General features: G+C 48.0%; 1 protein-coding gene across 14 annotated transcripts in view; it reads right to left on the bottom strand.

Moving 5' to 3' along the window:
- The window catches only part of NCOR1 (nuclear receptor corepressor 1), a 161978-nt gene that overhangs the window by 6093 nt on the left and 135488 nt on the right, over positions 1-20397 (bottom strand). For 9 of the 14 annotated variants that reach the window (XM_030296172.1, XM_030296182.1, XM_030296180.1 and 6 more), the window contains 11 exons: positions 18315-18542; positions 15629-15838; positions 15001-15150; positions 14557-14664; positions 11482-11647; positions 10808-11301; positions 7935-8063; positions 7356-7513; positions 6983-7206; positions 5579-5719; positions 3749-3891 (listed from right to left, as the gene is read on the bottom strand). In XM_030296172.1, coding sequence (XP_030152032.1) covers positions 3749-3891; positions 5579-5719; positions 6983-7206; positions 7356-7513; positions 7935-8063; positions 10808-11301; positions 11482-11647; positions 14557-14664; positions 15001-15150; positions 15629-15838; positions 18315-18542 — 2151 coding nt within the window. The remainder of the gene's footprint in view (positions 1-3748; positions 3892-5578; positions 5720-6982; positions 7207-7355; positions 7514-7934; positions 8064-10807; positions 11302-11481; positions 11648-14556; positions 14665-15000; positions 15151-15628; positions 15839-18314; positions 18543-20397) is intronic. The other 5 variants (XM_030296174.1, XM_030296183.1, XM_030296185.1 and 2 more) reach the window with 3 other exon arrangements.

The raw sequence follows: 20397 nt of genomic DNA, 5'->3' as shown, positions 1-20397 counted from the left end.
TGAGGTGGGAAAATCTGAACAGGAGCCGTGTGCCCACAGGAGGCAGAGAGCGCTCGCACTGCCGGAGAAACAACAACAGGAAAGGGGTCCAGTTTGCCAGAGAAGAGACGCCTCTGGGATGAGCCCCAGGAATGCCAGCCAGTCTGAGACAGCCTGGCCTCAGACCCCTCCGTGAACAGCATGAAAACGTGGGCTTCCCTATGCTTCACCGGGAGCGACTCCCACAGGCACAGGAGCGGCCCGTGATTTGTCATTTGTGCAGTTTGAACAACAACAGGTGGGACAGCCTGGGAACTACCGATAAAGCGCCGAGACAGAGGTAGAAGGAATCTGGGAACGTGAATGGTGTTCTCACCACAACTTCCAACTTGCTGCTGAGAACTCGAAAGAGAAAGAATAGGGAAGCAGGGTGGGGGGTGTGCCCCAGAGCAGAACGCGGAGCTCTGGGGGAGTCTGCAGCAGGATGGGCTCTTTCCCGGAGAGGAGGCCGCTCTCTGAAGCCGGGCTGCATGTGCCTGGAAACTAAAAACTTCCTTCGTCGGGCAACTTTAAATTGGCAACAGGAAGGAGGACAAAAATCTCCAGGAAGAACTATACAAAACCATGACCGTCTCCCCACTCATGGGTCAGGACAACTTGCAGTAAATAAACTGAACCTGAAAAAGTGGAGTGACGAATACACAAAAGTTTCTGGAATAGAATTCATTCATTCGACAGATATTTATTAAGCATTTGGTGGAAACCTCATAAAATCACCTTCTTACTGATCAAAATGGTCAGATAAAGACGATTTCATATTTTTCAACTGGTGAGAACAATACGATCCTCTGTGTATTTTCCCTCTGGAGCTTACAGTTTAGCGTGGTACTTTGTGAGGCCGTCAGAATGGAACCACCCCCGTGCCTCAGTAAAAGTGCCAACTTCCTCGAGTCCCAAGGCCTGTGGCTCACATGCTTAACGAGCACTCCAGGCACAGGGATCGATACTCAAGTGTGAGGACCCCTGGCTTAAAACAGATGGGCACACGTGTGTGAAAGAACGTGATAACCACTCAGAAACGGGCAGGGAAGACTGACAAGGGACAGCTGTTTAGGAGGCAGACTCGACAGGAAGAGGTGCAGAGGGAGGGCTGCCCAGAAAGAAGCTAGTGAAGCCACAGTGGAGGAAGTGTGGCAGGGAAGGAGGGGGTGACGTGCTTCTCCGTGTGCAGAGGTAGAACATGAATTCCTTTTTAGACACTTAAGAAGCCAAATGCACAAGAAGACAGAGGTCCTCAAAGGTATGCAAGTGAAACTTCATGGGAAAAGCCGAACCCCACTTCGGACACAAATCTGGGAGTTTTCAGCACACAGCTTACACCCCTGGAGCGGGTGAGAGGATTCAGAGGTTCTAGTGCATGAGGGTGGCACTGGGAAAACAGCATTCAAGGGTCAGGCAGAGCAAGACTGAGCTGCTAAGAAGACATAAAAAATGTCCAGAGTAGAAGAGAAAAAAACAGGAGAACATAGTATCTGAAAGCCAAGAGAAGAGAATATTTCTAGAAGGGGAAAAATGGCCTGTGGAAGATCAAATAAAGTAAGTTTAAAGCATTACGGTTTTTGAAGAACGAAATCACTGATGTCCTCGGTGGGAACGCTGAATTAATTGAGAGACTCCAAGGTGAAACAAAGTGGTCTCGGTTGCTGATGGCTTTGATGTCTTGGTTCTACTTCCTGGGGAAGACGGAATGTGCCCTGGGGACCCATCAGCCCACTGCTTCCTTAACACAATTCCTTAACTGTCCCTTTCCACAATCGAAAAGAGTTCCTGCGATCAAAAAATTCCCCAAGCAATTTTGTTTGTACTTGCATTAAGACATTCACGCATTTTATCCTCTGTTAAAGTTAGGGACTTGTTTCATTTTACATGTTCAGAGTAGAGACCATCTGTCATTGTAAAAGCGCCCAACACAGCACCCTGCTCAATAATTAATTGTTGAATGAATGAATGAGAGAGCTACTGCCTGAGGACAAAAGAAAATAGAAGACAACACTGTTAAGCGGGCTTCTTCAAGTCACATGTGGCATTTTTCTGTCAACAATTTTTTTCCCACTAAAATGAGGCGAGACCAAGACTAGAGAGGATGAGCGAAAACCCCTCAAAGATGGAACAATTCTAAACTGGCTGTTCTAGAATCGGCAGGTCTTCACGCTCTGATTCTTCTCTGCCTTCTGAGAGAATGTGAAGATGAGAGCACCACATTTTTGTTGGTGACATTTGACGCTCTGTAAGTAACAGATGAAACCCGTGATGAGACAGAAAAATGTCATAATTTTTTTTAAAGAAGAAAGGATATCTGTAAGCCTGATAGCAATGCTGGCCAATATTCTAAAATATTTATCTTCCAAAGAGAGAGTTCACAACAATAACTGACACTGGGCTCACCCTTTTTTTCTCTTGGATGTTCAACCTTTATTAATCATAAAGTGTCAGATCCAAACACACGTCCACCTGGCAGTTTGTAGTTCACAGCCCACAATTTCCTTTCTTTTGACAGGGTCGGGAGACTAGTAGATCGCAGATCACAGAAATAAAGCAGATTGCGGAAAACCCAGATCCGACAAATCTCGCCGCATCACTGGAGGTACTTGAGGAAAAGATGGAGAAGTACGACTTTCAACCCAAAGGGAAGGTCTGGATGCCACAGAGGTTTATCCTACTGAGTATCTACCAGTGACGTGGGTGACAATGCTGTGAGTACAGAACTGTTACAAGCCAGTGAGCGCACCGCCAGAGACGTGGGGTTGGCACGCCAGAGTGGGGCCACCGCCCCATGACTCACCAGTTAGGCAGTCTGCACGGGTTCTTAAACCTCCCTAGGTTTCCTCATCCGCACAATGGAGACGATTACACCGTGGAGGGTGGAGGGCCGCTGTGAGGATTAAATGCCTTGTACGTGCTTCCAAGTGCCCAGAGCTATAACGACATAACTGTCTGCCTGCCATTACTGTTATTCTATTTTCACACGGTGGACTGATCGCATCTACAGATGAATGCTGAATGACTGAACAGAGATCCAGGAAGACACTGCTGGGGTAGGAAAAGTAACTGAGTGGCACAGCACGGACTTGGAGCCAGTGTCTCCAAAAGTACAGCAAAGGAAAGGTACGGACCCAGAGCAGTGCATCAAGATACCCTGATATTTATGCTCGTATTAAGCGCACTATATCCTAACTGCGTGCTTGTTGCCCAACACCCTAATACAATCTACACTCCTGAACAGTGATGCCTCTGGGGCAGAACACACTACTCAGAACTTACTGAGAGGTTAAGCTAAATAAAGTGGTTTTCTGCGGAGGGACACTCAGAACCAGCAGCGTGAACAGCTGATGACGCAGGATGTTTACGGAGAGAAGACTTGAAGGACACGCTCTGTCTTCAAATGGCTGCGGAGTGGTCATGCAGACTCGGCCCCAACGGATAAAACTAAGACCGATGGGTAAAAAAAAAACTACATGAAGAGCTAATCTGGCCCCACATTTGTTCAAAGAGAAGACGGACAGCTTCAGAAAGCAGCAAGTTCTTGCTCTCTAGCAGGCAATCTTCATGTACTGGCAGACATTTGAGAAGAAACTTTAAGATCAAATGTGGTTGGACAGACGCCTACAAGAGCCTTCAAACTCAAGGATCGCATGAGAGGCAACACCAGAGATACAATTATCATTAATGCAGGTTTTATTTTGGGATTCATGAAAGAAATCCCACTTACCCATATCAGAGTCACCTCCACCAGAGGAGTTCAACTTACGAAAAATCTCCTGCTTCTTTGATTTAACCATGGGTGACGTGTTTTCGAGCTTGGTGAAGAAGGAAGGCAAGTAGCTTATACTCCCTGGCGAGCGGGAATCATTCCTGTGGGGAACACAGTTATGCCTATTATGTCTGTTTCATCATGTGCTAACCTTGGGGGTGTACCCACTTCCCCATTTCGTGCCTGTGGATAACCCTACGTCATATATGGGGACACAAATACTTCAGCACGCTCATAAAGTTAGGACTGCAATGGAGATAATCTAGGATGGAGATTCTTAACGAAGACCGAATAAGCAACAAATGATGTTAACAGGAAAGTGAGAAACAGCTTACCATGATGCCGTCTGCTTAACAGCACAGACATTGGTATTATTTATAGCTGCCACATACACCAGGAACTATTCACTATTCTACTAGCAGAACTGCTATGAAGTAGAAGAAATTAAAACTAATAGCACGACTTGCCTATAAAACAGCAAGAGCTCATACCTAAGCAATCAAAACCTGGGGCCTCCAACAGAAGAGCCACGATGTAGAAATAAAACCGCCTCTGTTAAAATCATTTCACGCCTCCCACCAGATGAGCTGAGTCTCATGTAAAGGGTTTCGCAATCATTTGCAGCTTCCTATACTAACACATTTTAAAGAACCAAATTTCCTTTAACCACGATGATCTAGCTAGAGCTGGAGATGACAGCAAAGAACAAACGGAAGGCTGCTGATCACCTCATCTGGTCGGGTGGGTTCATTCATCATTCAAACATAAGAATACCTGCCATATGCCAAAGAGAGACAGATATGTGATAGAAAATGGGCAGGATGTGGCCCCTGTCCTCAAAAAAGTCACAAACTGAAGGGAAAGCGTAAATATAGAATTAAATTGAACGTCAGCCCCTTTCTAAAAACAGATTCTCCTCATTTCGTTGAAAGGTACCAACATCTATTTGCTTGCCCATGAATATAAACCATAAATAACTTAGAACACATTGTTTAAGAAATGCACTAGCAGTTTGGAGTGAGACCTTGGTTTAGAGCTGGACCCTCCCTCTATCTGACCATGGGCACCTCCTAGATTCACCTGCAGGAGCATCACGGGAGTGTGTTCTACACCAAGGAAACAGCGTACGTAGGGACTGAAAGGAATTCAGGGGACCGTAAGCAGTTTGACACGCACACAAGAGTGTGGTTGTGAGGGGGAAGCGGCAGGAAACCAGACGAGCAGCATGAACCTGCTCATGAAGGAACTCAGGTGCCGGCCTACTGGCTTAGAGCTTGATTCCATGAGTTTTAGACAAATCACTCTGGTGGAAGTGGACCAGGCAGGGGCCAAACCAAAGGTGTCTAATCCAAACGGAAATAAAACCCAAATAATTCACAGGGGCTGGGTTGGGGTCAGAAATAGGGAAGAAAAAGTCCGTAAAGCAGTTCAGCAAAGGTGCTCGTTAGGACTTCCCTTCCACGTGGAGTCCACAAGGCCTGGTGCACGATAAACACTCAAGCAGGGCTTCGATCGACAGCTGACCAGCTGACCACGTGGACAGAAAAGGATTTTTTAAAAAAGATCTAGAAAGGCTTGATGTCAAGAACAGTGAACACTTTTTTTCTGTAACCTATTTAAATGTAACTTTTTCACTAAAATCCACTGGTATTAGATCACCAGGGAAAGAGACTTCGTGGTCCTTGGAGAGTCCTATCCTGACACGTAACCCGGAGGGGAGAAAAGGCACAAGACACACGCACGCTCTGACACGGGAGCCGCCAGCCGGGACACGCTCCTGCTCCTCACCTCTGCTCTGCAGGCTCCGCCCCTCTCTGAGACAGGAGCAGTACACTGTCCTGTTTCTCATGCACGACTGGAACCTGGGGTGGGGAGATGGGCTCGTAGGACTCAGAAGAGACGTGACTCCTCTCTGGGGATTTTCCAGGCCTGGTATTGTAACATATAAAATATTAGATTGTGCTCCTGGGGCCCGCCTACAAATCACCCTAGACGGTTTGAAACCGGTTCACTCATTACGTCATTCAGGAGAAAGGAATAAAAGTTGCTAGCTTCTATCAGAAAAAAAGTTGCCTCAGATCTTCACTATATACCGGGTTATCAAAAAGTCTGTTGGCGCTGCTTTATCCGTGCACGTGCACTGGTGGCACATGACAACCCGGGACAGGCAGCGGCCGATGCTCCGAGGGAGGTCAAGGTCATCGTGCGCTTCGGTATCACACCCACCATCCTGCCCTTGTTACTCTGGTGAGCCCTCCAGCCTTTGACCTCTCTCTCTGAGTCAGTCAACACTGAACAGGTCTTTCCCCGTGAAGTTAAAAGAGAAAGGACCAGAGAACTAAACTGAACCCTGAGCACCCCATCAGGTGAGTCAAGACAGGCTCTAGCTGCCCCCTGCTAGTAGGGCTGCGCGATTCTCTGCGGTTTTATGTTCTTCCTCCGGATACCACATTGGTAAAGATCACGTGATATAAACATACTGTTTAGACCAAAACAAGGCTTTGGCTTAGTGACTGTACATATTAAGAGCTACCTGTGACCTTTAAGTGTAATTAGTATATATGTACACGACCTGTCCTTTCCGTTCCCAATCAACCCCATCCAAACAGGTGGCCATTTTTTACCATTTTTCTTTTGGTTCCTTGGTGGTTACCTCTAAACTAAATAATCTTACACTTTTCTTGATTTATCAAACTTGAAACTATCACCTCCCTTCCATGAAAGATGAAGAACCTGACTTTTGAATATACATTAAAAAGATACAGTACCAACTGCTCGGGCAGTGAACATTTTAAGAACAGGCAAGAAGAACCCTCATTTGTACTTCCCAAGGAGTGAGAGTGAATAAACTTTAGGTGTACAAAATTAATCCCCTATCTTGTAGATCTATTCAAATTGCTTTACTCTTCAGAAATGTACATACAATTTGAAATAAAAACCATACTGGGGCGGCTGGGTGGCTCAGTCCGTTAAGCTTCTGACTCTTGATTTCGGCTCAGGTCCTGATCTCCCAGTTTATGAGACTGAGCAACGCATCAGACTCTGCTGACAGCTTGGAACCTGCTTGGGATTCTCTCTCTGCCCCTCCCACAATTGCATGCCCCTCCCTCCCTCTCTCTTTCTCTCTCTCTCTCTCTCTCTCTCTCTCTCTCTCTCTAATATAAATAAACTTGAAAGAAAAACAAAACATACCTTCCCCTGGATTTGTCCACAAGATTTTCTGGAGAGACCCTTGGACCTGGTCTTTGATGGTGGACAGACTGAGACTGGGATTCTGGGCTGTAACGATTTGATGTTTTAGTCCTCACAGGTGTGGACACCAAAGCAGATGGTGAATTTTGGAATGTAGAAGTGGGAGGCTGCTGGGGAGGCTGTGAGGAAACTTGATTTCTAGCAAAATCTTGTGTGATGATTTGCTGTGAATGAGGAGAGAAGGAATTGGTTAAACCCACGGAGTACTTGCCCAAAAATGTAGCATTAAAAAACCTGGACCTCTCTTTTGTGACTCTCTGAGAAATGTGCCTCCCGCACGATCAAAAACAGAAAAATTAACAGAAGAACTTACACAGATGTGATCAGCGAGTGTGATCAGTCGGTGGGTCCTGGGCACTTGCCCCACCCCGTCGGCCTGTGAAGAGGGGGGCAGCTGCTGCTGTGGAGACAGGGATTCCTGCTGGGGTCGGTAGTGATGTAATGGTCCTTCGTATGGTCTGCTGGCTTCGCCTAGGGGAGGGCAGACAGGTAGATGTCCTACTCAGGGAACACCCCTGCCTGTCACTCACTATCAGATTAAACATAACTCAGGGACACATGGGAGGGACATGGTGCTATCGCTAAACAGAATTCACGATCTTAATTTTGGAGGAAAAAATGCTTATCAGGACTAGTATAAACCGTGAGAGCATGAGTGGACAAAATATCAGCTATTTTCTGTATCGTTAAATATGAACAAAAGAGAACTTGATAACAGCTTCAAGATAATTTTCCACTGGTGCAGTCTTAAAGGGTTCTACAGCCATAAAGACTACTCTAAAACAAAACCAACAAAACCAGTTATTCCTGCACACGGTCTGGGCAGATGATCGGAATAAAATGACACCTGCAGATGTGCAAACAGGTAAACCGGTGGCTAAAAAGTACCTACTTTCTGCTTGGTTTGCCTTCACCACCTCCGGCTGATAGGCCTGTAGCTTCTCCTGGGGCGGCGCTGGCGAGCTGGCAGGGCTGATCACCTCAATAGCATCGCCAGGCGCTTCATACCGATGAGAAGATACTTTAAGAAAAGGAAAGAATCTTACTTTAAAACTAATCCGACGAGAAGCTGCAGAAGTCCAAATTCTTCACACCTACTCGCATATTTTTGGTTTTTATTCTCAGAAACGTTCAGTGGCACCCAGGTTAGTGATAACAACCAACAAGCTCAATGCATTGGTTTCAAAGGTCCGCAAGTGCTCCCTCAGTGTCCCTGGTCTCTGTGGGACACAGGGTTCCTGAAACCGTGTGGCCTCTGAGACCTTCGGGCGGGGAGGCAGAGGATAGATGTGTGACGTTCCCCTGGGAGCAGAAGAACCCCAGGAAGGACCTTTCTCAGAGGGGAGATCCCAACGGTTCACTGCTTCCGAGAATTACAGTTCTGTGGGACAACGAGCTCTTAGAAGAACTTTCAGGCTACACAGTGGCTTCGTTACCAGGATGCTTTTAAAGCTACAGATTAAGTAACATTATATAATGATTTTCTCAAATCACTGGAGTACTGCTGACAAAAAGTATCACTCCAAATAACTTCTTGGCACTGTTACACGTGAAAACACACAGAAATGGCAGGGAATGTCTGAAAAGTAGCAAATGCACTCTCCTGGCAGAAAGGACGCCCACGTCAGAGAAGGCCCCCTCTGGGTAGCCGTTCCCAGAAAAACAGGGTCAGTGCGGTGAGGGTCCAGGCAGCCGTTCCCAGTCTTGCCACGGCCTCAGAAGGACGGGAGAGGCACGTGTAACCTTCTGTTGCGGAACCTTCTGACTTTAGAGTGCTCTTTGCATCTACGGGCTGTAGCAAAGAATCCGAGAACACTGTCAGAGGCCCAAAGGGTCTATGACTGCCGGGATCAGCCAGTGTGATCGGTCAGTGGGTCCTGGCCACAGGTGTGGAAGTTCGGAATGAACTCTTACCAAGCTCCCACCTATGATCCTCCAGGACTCAACTGAACGGCCCTTTCGTCCTCCCCCTTCACCAGGCCGTGCAGGTTGTGACTGGCTAGGTTCTAGTACACTCGGGAGAACGGGAACCTGACAACTGGGATGGAAATGAGCTTTCGGGAACTAAAATAAATCACTATATTCGAAGTCATTCATACTACTTTGCAACTTCTGGAGCCCCTGGCATTCATCACTGTTTAAACACCCGGCATCCTGAATCTGCTCACACGTCCAATATACAGTCGATAGACTAATGCTACACTGTGCACACACCCCTCTGGAAGCCGCCAGGTGAAGATGAAGGCACAGTGCTTCACCTGCGGGGGGAAGGACGCTCTGAAGAGAAAAACCGAAAACCATACAGGGTACCTGTAAATAGCCTGTCGGCTTCATGCCAGCCATTTACCCAGGGATAACCCAGTCAGAAAAGAAGACAGCTTTTCTATCTTCAGACCTTCTGAAGGCCAGACTCCTCGAGCAAGGTCTGCTCTGTCATGCCACCTGAAAAGAGGGGCTACCCAGCGACTAGCGAACCATGTGCCACGGCTTTCAGTAAGCCACAGGCTGGATCCCGGTCCCGGAACCACAGATCTTCCCCCGGGAGCAAGTTTCTGCACGTGCAATACCAATTTTGCAGATCTTCATAATCCCAGGCTAACAGAAGTTTCCTGTCTATACAACAGACTATCCAGCTGCCCCCTTCTCCCCAAAAACCTCAGCCGTGGGGCAGATTTTTACCCAAACAAATTATAATTAGGCACGGGGTAAAAAGAATTACACGTCGCATGCTGGTGCACACGAAATCTCCAACTCTGTTCAGTTTCGTTAATGGAAACAGCAGAGACAGGACTGCGTGTGGTTAAGTTACGGCAAGCATTAGCTGACAATCGCTTAAATACCTGCTGCTTCCTTCAGGAATTCCATACAGAATTTAGGCAGCTGTTAACAATAAATTCAAAGTAACTTTTCCAGCATCTCACTGTAGATTTGTGAACCCTTACGGACTTAGAGGGTAGATGTCAAAACGACGAACCAGATTTGATCAAAATCCAACCGGCAGGGAGGGGGTGGGGGATGGGGGAAATCGGTGACAAGGATCAAGAGCACACTAATCGTGAGGCACACGGAGTAACCGTACAGAAGCGTTGCCATCGCTACATCGCACGCCTGAAGCTAACAGAACGCTGTATGTTTACAACGGAATTAAAAGTTAAAAGAAACACATGAGAACAATTTTAGAAAACGAGCACAGAACATGAGGCTATGCGTAAAGGAGGAATAAAAATGACCAATAAATATGTGAAAAAAGTTGTTTGTAAATCCGACTTGCAAGACAGATGTGATGTAAATACCAATTACCAGTAAGACGGTGGTGTCGCTTTTTAAAACTTTGTTATCTCAGCAAAAGGATACAAGAGGCTGTGGGGTACCGACTTGAATACCGAACCACATCCTAGAAGACGCCCCTGAAGGGTCCCCCCCTGAAGGGGCCTTCGTAGCACAGAGCTTGACGACACATCTGTCATCTTTCAGATGCCTGAAAATGTTAGTGAGCTCTGTCCTACTTCCCAGCTTTACCTTTCCAAAGGCACGGGGTTCTCATGGAAAACACCTGGACAGGCATACTTCAGAAGCTGAAGTTGAAATAAACACGACAGACAGCAGGACAGACATTTTGCACCTGTAAACCCACCAAACCCTTTCATGACAATTATGAGCAAGGTCAGGATTTTCCTTATACCGTATATAGCTCTGCTTTACCTAGAGAAGAAAGTAATTCTTTACTCAGATATCACATTGCAAAACTCAGATGAAGATACATACAGCTACTAGAAGAGTCTGAACTTTGAGAGCCACGTTCCCTCGCATCCTTGTCCGAGGCAATTTGCCGGGTGATGATCACGTCTATGAAGTTAGCTGCGGTAATGGTAGTCTTCCCTCGGGTCCTTAGCTCTTCCTCATATCTGGATTTTGGAGGAGGCCCTTTATCTTTCCCAGCCTCTGAATAAACTACCGAAGAGTGAGGCTGGGGCTTGCCACTTGGAAAGGCGGCCGAGGTGTACAGACACTGAACAGATCTCTTCTCCGCCTCCAGGCTTTTCTGCTCTAGCTGCTGCTGTTCACTAACTGCGGCTGACCTGCTTCTCAAAGTTTCTTCTAACCTGGAAGCTTCATGCTTACTCTCTTTCGTTTTGGAAACCTCCATCTGGGGGGCAGAGGCTGCGGCGTCCACGAGGGCGGCCAGGGCGTCCGCAGCGGTGCTGTAGCGGGAGGCCGGCAGGCCCTGGCTTATCGACGGGCCCCCGGCGGGCAGCGGCCTGCGAACAGAAGCAAACCACACACAGCTCCGTGAAGGGCGGGCTCTACCGGGGGCGCGCTGGGGAGGCGGCGGGGTCCACCGCACACCAAGACGTGTCGGGCGGCCACCGATCTAAAAGTGCGCGGTACGCAAGAGACCGTCTGTTTGTCCTTGGTCCGAACGTGTCCGGGAGACTCACATGATTCGCAGCTGAGCGCTTGGATCCAAAGGTGTGATTACGCTGGTTCCGTTGGTTCCCTGGAAAACGCTGGGTCTCTGCTGCAACATGGGCTCCTGAGCTCTCACTGAAGGGGACGGGGAGCGGACATACCCGTGGCTGCCAGGTCGGCCCGGCTGTTCGGAGCCTGTGAAGGCCAAAAAAATAAAATAAAACAAAGAAGAGGGAAGGGAAGACAAGCCCCGAGGAAGAACCTAGAGACGGCCACATTTAGGGACCGTTCCTTTCTTAGTTATTCCTGACAAGAGAAAACGTTAAGAAACTTGATGGCCCGCCTTTTGGCCTTGCTCATGTTCCACACGAGTTTCTCAATAAAGATGTAATAAAACCACGCTCGTAGCTCGAGAGAAAAACATCCACTCTCATTTACTGGCGCTTTCATTTCTGTGATTCCTGACAGAAACAAAAATGACACCAACAGTGAAGTACAGTTGATCCTTGAACAACAGGGATTTGAACTGCACCGGGCCACCTACCTGTGGATTTTTTTCTTTTTTTAAATACAGTACAGTACCGTAACTGTGTTTTCTCTTATCATTTTCTCATCAATTTCTGTTCTCTAGCTCACTTTATTGTAAGGACATATATATGAGACATGCATACAAAATATGGGTAATCAACTATTTATGTTAGCGGTAAGGTTTCCAGGCAATAAATAGTAGGCGACTGGCAGTTTGAGGGGAGTCAAAGTTATACTTGGATTTTCCCCCACCGCGTGGGGGTCAGCACCCCTCACCTGAGTACAGGGTCAGCTGTGCTAATACAAATCGGGGGCACCTGGGTGGCTCAGTTCAGCATCTGACACTTGATTTCGGCTCAGGTCATGAGCTCGCGGTTTGTGAGATCGAGCCCCTAGTCGGATTCTGAGGTGACAGCCATTAAGCCTCCCTGGGATTCTCTCTCTCTGCCCCTCCAGCATCTGTGCGCGCGTGCGCTCTCGCTCTCTCGCTCTCAAAACAAATAAATGTTAACAAAAATCAGGTAAGCTCATCTCTCAGAGTTTTCCTCAAACTCCAGTGTGTTTACCGTTTCCAAACTCCCATTCAGCGCCACCGTCTAAACATCGTGACGAGGACGGCACACGTGATGAGAGCTGCCACCACCCCAGGGTCCGAGGAGGGTTCACTCAGCCACAGCTCTCCCCACTCCGCTCCGGGCCTCGCCGCTCGGCGCTCGGCGCTCGGCGCTCGGCGCTCCCCGGGGACACTTTCTCTCTGTGGACACGTGATCACTCACTCCGCCCGCCCCCAAATCAGCTCCGCTCAGCACCTCCTCCAGCAGCTGAGCTGCTTTTGTTCGCTTGACCTCAGCTCTCCCCGAACAAAGCCACAACTTGGACTCTGCCGCACGACGCTCGACTCGCTGGGAAGAGCTCGGACTCCCTCGCTCTTCACTCCCTTCTGCGCCTCCTCCTTCTCCGCCCTCAGAGGCGCCGGCAGTTTTACCGTGTGTCCCTGTCCCCACAGCAGGTACCGCCCGGCCGCACCTCTTCAGCAATTTTCTCCCTTCCAACCATACATCAGCTTCCACCAGCACTTCTATATTCCTAGGAGAGGGCCTGCTTTTTAAATTTCTGTATCTCGGCCAAGACTGTTCCTATTTACGCTGCCACCTGATGACGCACGAGAGTCGGCGTTTCTTTAGTCACACCGACACAGAATACTCACAAACCGTTCAAGTGTCTGGTGGGAGAAATGGTGTCTATCGTCTCGAGTCTGCGTGTTATCCGTTAGTGGGATCACGAGCATTTTCAAAATCTAGTTCCTACCGCAGTGACGCTTTAATTAAATGCGTTTCACATTTGTATGTGGCCAGTGTAGGATCGGTACTCGGGTGCTACCTCGCTATGCATTACAGCACTTCCTGTGGTCAGACGCAGTGACTCCCACCTATCTGCGGACAGCAGACCGCAGCTACAGGTCTTTAGGCTTTGCAAGCGCGGAACTATTCAAGATAAATCCTCAGGAATGACGTCACGGAGTCGAGTACGAGGACCGGCTTTGGACCCCCACTCTATACTGCCGCCACTTTGATTTTAAGGGTCTGTTCCCCACGACCAGGAGTGTGCCCTCTGGTTCCACACCGCCCTCTCTGACCAGCCCCGCGTCGGGAACATCCCTCCCCGTAACCTCCAAGGACGGACCGGCTCCTCTCCCCGCACGCTTGCCGCCTGGAGAGCTCAGCCGAGCCAGAGTCTCAACACTTACGGGGGACTCCCGGGTCACCAAGTCCAAGCCGTCCGTTGTCCTAAGTGCCAGATCTGTCTACCCGGCAACACGGACATGGGACATGGTTTCATTTCACTGATGGAGCCCAACGCAAGAAGACAGATATGCCACAGATAAGAACGTCCCAGAGACGCATCAAAGCGTGTCCCGTGGTAAAAGCCCTCTGCTCTTCACTTTCGTTAATCCCTCCCTATCTTACGTGAGGGCCGATCTTATTTCTCATCTCTTCCTCACCGGCTGCGTCCATTTACTGCCGAGTCCTTCCCGTTCGCCTCAAAGGCATTCTTCCCAAGCAGTTCCTTTCTGGCCTCTCCCAGTGCCAAACATCTCAAGCCGTTGTGAGCGACCGTCGCGGCCTTGCTATTCTGGTGACAGCACGTGCCCCCCTCCGGGGTCCTAATCCACCTCAAGCCCCTCCTGTGTCCGTGCCCCCTCGTGTCACCTGCCTCCCTGCCGAATGGCAGCACCTGTCATCTCCAAGTGCCAACCCTCGTTCTAACTGTATTTCCACTCTTCCTCCAAGTCCAGCTCGACGAGTCCGGCTTCAATGAGCCCCGCGCCCAGTGTCTTCACACAGCGCCTTCGTAGCCAACTGCTGGGGGCCAGATCCAAATGGTGCCTTCCTCGTGAAAACGTCACCTTCCTGTTCCAAATTCACGTCTGCACCATTTAAACCTCGATGGCGCTCTCACCTGTCCTTCACTTACGGCCTGAAATCACTTTCTGTCTCAGGATCCCCGTGTGTGAGATGACCTCGGCATCCCCACGGCAGGAGCGGGTGCGGAATGAACAAAGCCACGCCACTCACCCGACCGCAGGTAGAGGTCCGAGGACGCCGCGGCTATCCGCTCCCGCTCCTTCTCGCGCTCCCGCTCCCGCTCCGCACTTGCGGCCGCTGCAAGGTGCGTTGAGTGTCCTGTAAAACACGCGAAGTCCGCCACTTCAAGACAAACACATCAACCTGTCAGGTACAAACAACGTGTAAAGTCTCAAGTGGCTGAAAGGTTTCCAAAACGCTCCAAACTCCACGTGTGGGAAGGTTAAGAGTTTTGGATGACAACTAAAGCCCAACACAAGCTTTTAGGATGTTTCTAGAGTATCTGGCGACAGAACGGCATAGTAGAACTATTACTAAATATTAAGTGAAAGACCAAATGGGGAACAACTGCCCGAAATGCCTTCAAAGGCCGTGCTGTCAACACGGTGGTCGGGGGGGGGGGGGGGGGGGGGGGGGAAGGCCGCAGACTCTCACCTGGAGACACAGAAGCAGAGTTGTATGGCCTGGGGGGGAACGTAATCTGTGTACCAGGAATATAAGTGATTCTGTCCATGGGTGGAGTACTTGTTCCCCCTGGATGAGGCACTAAAATTGCTGGAGGCATATTGGTCAGGTCAATGATTCCTGCTCAAAAGACAAATACGATAAAATTATGTCAAGTATCAGTCTTTCTAAAGATACAGAACTGTATGTGGCTATTTTATATGGTTTATCTCTATAACCCAGCGATACTTTGTTACACGGTATAAATAAAAATGGCCCAGATCATCATCACTTTGTAAGGCCGTCTTTAAGTCTACAGAAGGCCATGAAATACTGTGCCCCATACCAGTAACCTAAAAGCACGAACAGATTACAGAGGGAGGCAGCAAACTGAAAAAACAATGATTTCAAACACCCAGCTCAATGCCTTCATTTAGTTAGCTCAGTGTTCACCAAAACACCCCGTCTGACACATTTCTTCATCTGCCTTCAAGGCCTAAAAGCTACACGGCCAAGGATGTGGCTGCCTCTTCATTCTTTCCATCATTCGTTCAATAAATACTCATCGATGCTCAGTACACGTAACGCACCCGTGAAACCGAAACGCAAAGACACACACCCCTCGTTGCCGGGTACGGGAGACCCAGCTGCTGCTCCCGTGGGGAGAGGCCTCTGGCCACATCTGGGCGCAGGTTCACCTGCATCTGCTGGGAGGTAATGTAATCATTGAGGATTGTCTGTCTCGTGTTCTCCATCGCGTAAAGCTGATACTGACTCGGGTAAGCTGGGGTTGGTGAGAGCTGTCTCTGAAACAGGTAAGCAGCAGCTGCTGGCGGAGAGAACAAGAGAAAGGTGTTCAGCTGACTGAGTCCACATGAGGTTCCTTTGCCGAACATCACCCACAGAAAGAGGCGGGGCTCTCGCTCTCCAGCTAAAATGCGCGTGCAGCCCTTATTCGGCGTGGGTAGGAACGGAACAGGGATTAAGGGAGATTCGTTTTAGACCCCGACACATCAGCAGTATGAATATACGCATTCTAAAGTCAGATGTGAAAGGGGCGTCTGGGTGGCCCAGTCGGCTGAGTGTCCGACTTCCACTCAGGTCATGATCTCGCGGTCAGTGAGTTCGAGCCCCGCGTCGGGCTCTGTGCTGACAGCTCAGAGTCTGGAGCCTGCTTCAGACTATGTGTCTACTTTGCTCTTTGCCCCTCGCCTGCTTGTACTCTGTCTCTCTGTCTCTCTCTCCCAACATTAAACATTAAAAAAAACCCTCTTTAATTATAAATAAATCAAATCAGATGTGATGGAAAAGGGGGAGAAACTAGACACAATAGGAGTATGAACCTGTTTACCAAGTAGAACAGGAGCTAAAAAACTTCTCCACTAGTTTCACTTTCCACCTTTGCCATGTAACTTTTATTTTTCACCTACGTCTCAAGGGCTGCATTTGAGAAATTATTTTTGTAGTGCCAGTCATTCAACACAACCGAACAGAAATATATGTGAACACACTTTCCTGGGGCTGAAGAGGATTAGTCCACAAGCATTTAATTAATCCATGTGTTTAGAGCAGAGAACGGCAAACTTAAAGGCCGGATGGTAAATATATTAGGTTTTGTGGACCATATGGTCTGTTCCACCTACTCAACTTTCCCACTGTAGCTGCACAGAGAAAATGAAAGCACCCACAGACAAAGCATCAACAAATAACTGCCTGTGTTCTAATAAAACTTTATTTACACAAACAAACAGGCAGCAGCAGGATTTAGCCCCCTGGCCATAGTCTGACTAGCCTAGGTCAGAGCATGACACGAGATGCTAGGAAGGGGCAGGTATGTGTGGTAAAAAGTAGAAGGAAAAGTCTCTATGCTCAAAATATTTAGAATTCAGCTCCAGCTCAAAAATAACCAGTAAATAAAACTGCTACAAAGTACAGGACTATGGTATCACTCCATGAAGGTATAAACCTTCAACGTCGTCTGAAAACTTGAGTGAACTATTTTACATATACACGTTCTCCCCAGAAAAACAAATAACCAGTTTTCTGGAATGTTTGCCTCCCCTTTCTTCACCCGGAACTCCCAGCCGGGTGATTCTGTCAGTGGAATCTGTGGGAGCTCCTGTCTCAATTCTGGGAGACAGTCCCTGAAGAATTAAATGTAGGCTCCTCTGAAACTTAGTGTTCTCAAGTGACAAACGACCTGATGGCACTGATACAACCCTCAGAAGGTACAATATTTTCTACAGGCACCTCGCTACTAGAAAGTGAAACTAACACTTAGAAATCCTGGCATACTGGTAATGAACACCTCTTCTCTAAGGACCACAGTAAAACAAAGGTGGTCTGTGTCCCAATTTCAACCTGAAGGATGTGACAAGCGAGCAATTTAGGAGAGAGGAGAGGATGAGCAGAAAACACATTTGAGGCAGGGTCGGTGGGCGAGGGGAGCGGGCACCGGGGGCGGGGAGGACAGGGGGCAGCTGGCCCAGCAGGTGCATCAGGACAGCCACCGACACACTGACAGGGCTCCTTTCCCTCAGTAGAGCACATGACCCTGAGCCCAGCACAGACTGCTCGCTAGAAAACCGACGGACTCCTGCACCTACATGAGGGATGTTCACCCACAGCCAGAGGCCGTCTGTCTGTTCCAAAGTTCCTTCCTGCCGTACCTGCCACTGTGATTACGTAACTTGATGAAAGAATCTGGAGGTTGTTGAGGGAAGAACAAAAAGTGGTTTCTCTGGAAACTAAGTCAACTGCTTTGGAAAGACTCAAGACAGAAGCTGAATCACGTATGGACGAGATAATTTTAAAAGACAAAAAAAAAAAAAAAATCTGAAAGGATTCTGTAGTGCGATTCAAGTGGTTTTAAATTCCAGCTTCACTTAAAAAAGCAAACATGGAAATGTGAGTATCGTTTATGTAGCAAAGAAAAGGGTGCAGTTTCATCGGTGGACCCTGGCCCGAGATCAGAATTCTGGTGAATGAATGTCTATACGGGGAATTCAAATGTTTAAGGTATGCCTGTGTCATTTAAAAACAATCCTTCACATGGGCCCACCTTTTCAATCAGCTTAACCAAATGCCATACTCTTTGTTTCTGTTCTGTAATGGGTGCCGGTACTCCTTCGTTTCGGGATTTCAGAACTGGTAACATGGGGGTGTGGAGTGTGTGAAAGGTCAGTGAGCTGCACACTAACAATGTACGCAACAGTCTGCGTATTATACTTTAATACACGGAGCTTAAAAAGTCGTACAGGTACATCGTTTCTTCGCCATACATCCTCACCACACGCTGTGCTTACCGGGATCCAGAGCCCTGTGAAACGGCATGGCGGGATCCAAATGCGTGGGAAGATGGCTCCGATAAACCTCTCCCGTGGTGCTGCCCCTGTGATGGGGATCAAAAGGGCTGTGGCTTACTACCGGGTCCACCCCAGGCACCGGAGACTTCGCCGGTATACTTTCCCTCTGGGTAGGGGTCAGTGTCGATTTTCTTTCATGATTGGTAGACTTGCTAGAAGAGATGGTAACTGGAAAAAAAAAAAAAAAAAAAAAAGGCAACCCCACGACTTCTTAAGAAAACTTGTGAAGTAGGATTATACAGTTGACCCTTGAACAATGCAAGGTTAGAGGCGCCAAGCGCCCCAGCCCCCTGCAACAGTCCACAATTCATACATAACGTTAGACTCCCCATAAACTAACAGCCTACTATACTATTGGCTGGAAGCCTCACTGGTAACATAAACAGTTGATCAGCACATCATCTTATGTGTTATATGTATTATGCCCTATATTCTTACAATACGGTAAGCTAGAGAAAAGAAAATGTTAAGAAAATTCTAAGAGAGAGATACATTTACAGAGAGCACTGTATTTGCTCAAACAAAATAAATCCACCTAAGTGGACCCACGCGGCTCAAACCCGTGTTGTTCAAGGGTCAGCTGTATTTCTCCATTTCTCACCCAGTCAAATACAGACGATATTTATATTTTTATCTGCTTCCACCAAACATTTAATAGTTAATCTTACGCAAATGGGAAGAACTAGTAGAAGCTTTTGAGATTTGGAGACCACCGCCTTTTGGATCACAGCACCAGCATTTTATCACCTAATATTAAGATTAAAAATGAAGTTCAACACTCCTCTTTAAGTCCCATTATAAATGATTTTTGTGTTCTGTATGACTCTAACATTGCAAATTCTTTTCGACCCCACACGTACGTATATCAACTCACAACCCCCTCTCTGCCTGCGTCACCCAGCCTCCCTGCGGCCCACTAGTCCTGAAGTTATACTATTTTTCCTTGCTCTCTACTTCCACAAAGACTTTCTTACAAACTCACCAGTATCAACCACCTCCCTCCTTCAGCCTCTTCTTTTTAAACAATAGTATTCAGAGGTTGGATTATGCCCCTGATGCTTACCATATGCCAACACGTAGTGGCCATCACCCTCAACTGTTTTTAATTATTGTTGCAAAACACACAGAACATACAATGTACCATTACACTGAGTGTATCAGTGGCATTGATCAGTCCTTACCACCATCTAATTATTAAATATATTTTGATATTATCAACTTAGCCATGATTACACAAACCTGCCTGACGACACCAAGAAATCATGGTGGTTTATTACGTCCCCTTCTGAGCCCCAGCTTGCTCAAACATAGAGTGCCTTCTCCCTCGGAATGGGTGGCGGGGGGGGCGGGGTGGGGGGGTGGAATTCTCCATCAAAACTGGGCCCAAGGCTCTGCATTCACCGTCCTACTGCCCAGCAGACTCTTCCCTCTTCTCTTCTCCTCCTCCCACTGCAAAAGCACTTCACCTCGACAGCTCTCACAGTGTCTAGCCAGGATCTTGCCCATGAGCCCTCCATAAATACGTATTGCAATAAAGCTTAAAATGATGAGTGAGGATATTGCTAAGGTCCGCAGATTGTTTCAGGGACCGCCTGGTAAAAATCAATGCCTCTTCCCTTACTCATGTACCCGCTGGCAGCAGAAAGCCCAAGAGGCATGGAGTTACAGTGACAACAGTAACAATACCGGCAACGACAACAGTTTGTGTTTATCGAGTCCTTCATACATGCCAAGTACTACTCATTCTTTCCTTTTAAAGGTCTTCAGACACATTAGTTCACTTGGCCTTCACAACAGTCCAGGAAGGGAAGCCTTAATGTTACGTTAAGTTACGTAACCGATACAAGTCCGTGCAGGAAGAAGAACCTTAATTCGAGGCTAGGCAGTCTTGCTCTGTGGCCTAAGCTTTCAACTGCCATGCCAGACTGCCGCGGAGCAGTTGTCAACACTGACTTCCAGAAAACCTTGTAGGTCCACTCTGAGAACGTACTTATTCCAGAGCATTTCTGGACTCCAGCATACC

Source organism: Lynx canadensis, chromosome E1 (assembly GCF_007474595.2).
Source record: "Lynx canadensis isolate LIC74 chromosome E1, mLynCan4.pri.v2, whole genome shotgun sequence".
In the NCBI taxonomy this organism is placed as follows: domain Eukaryota; kingdom Metazoa; phylum Chordata; class Mammalia; order Carnivora; family Felidae; genus Lynx; species Lynx canadensis.
The sequence above is the reverse complement of the archived record's forward strand: the minus strand, read 5'-3'. Positions and strand labels throughout refer to the sequence as shown.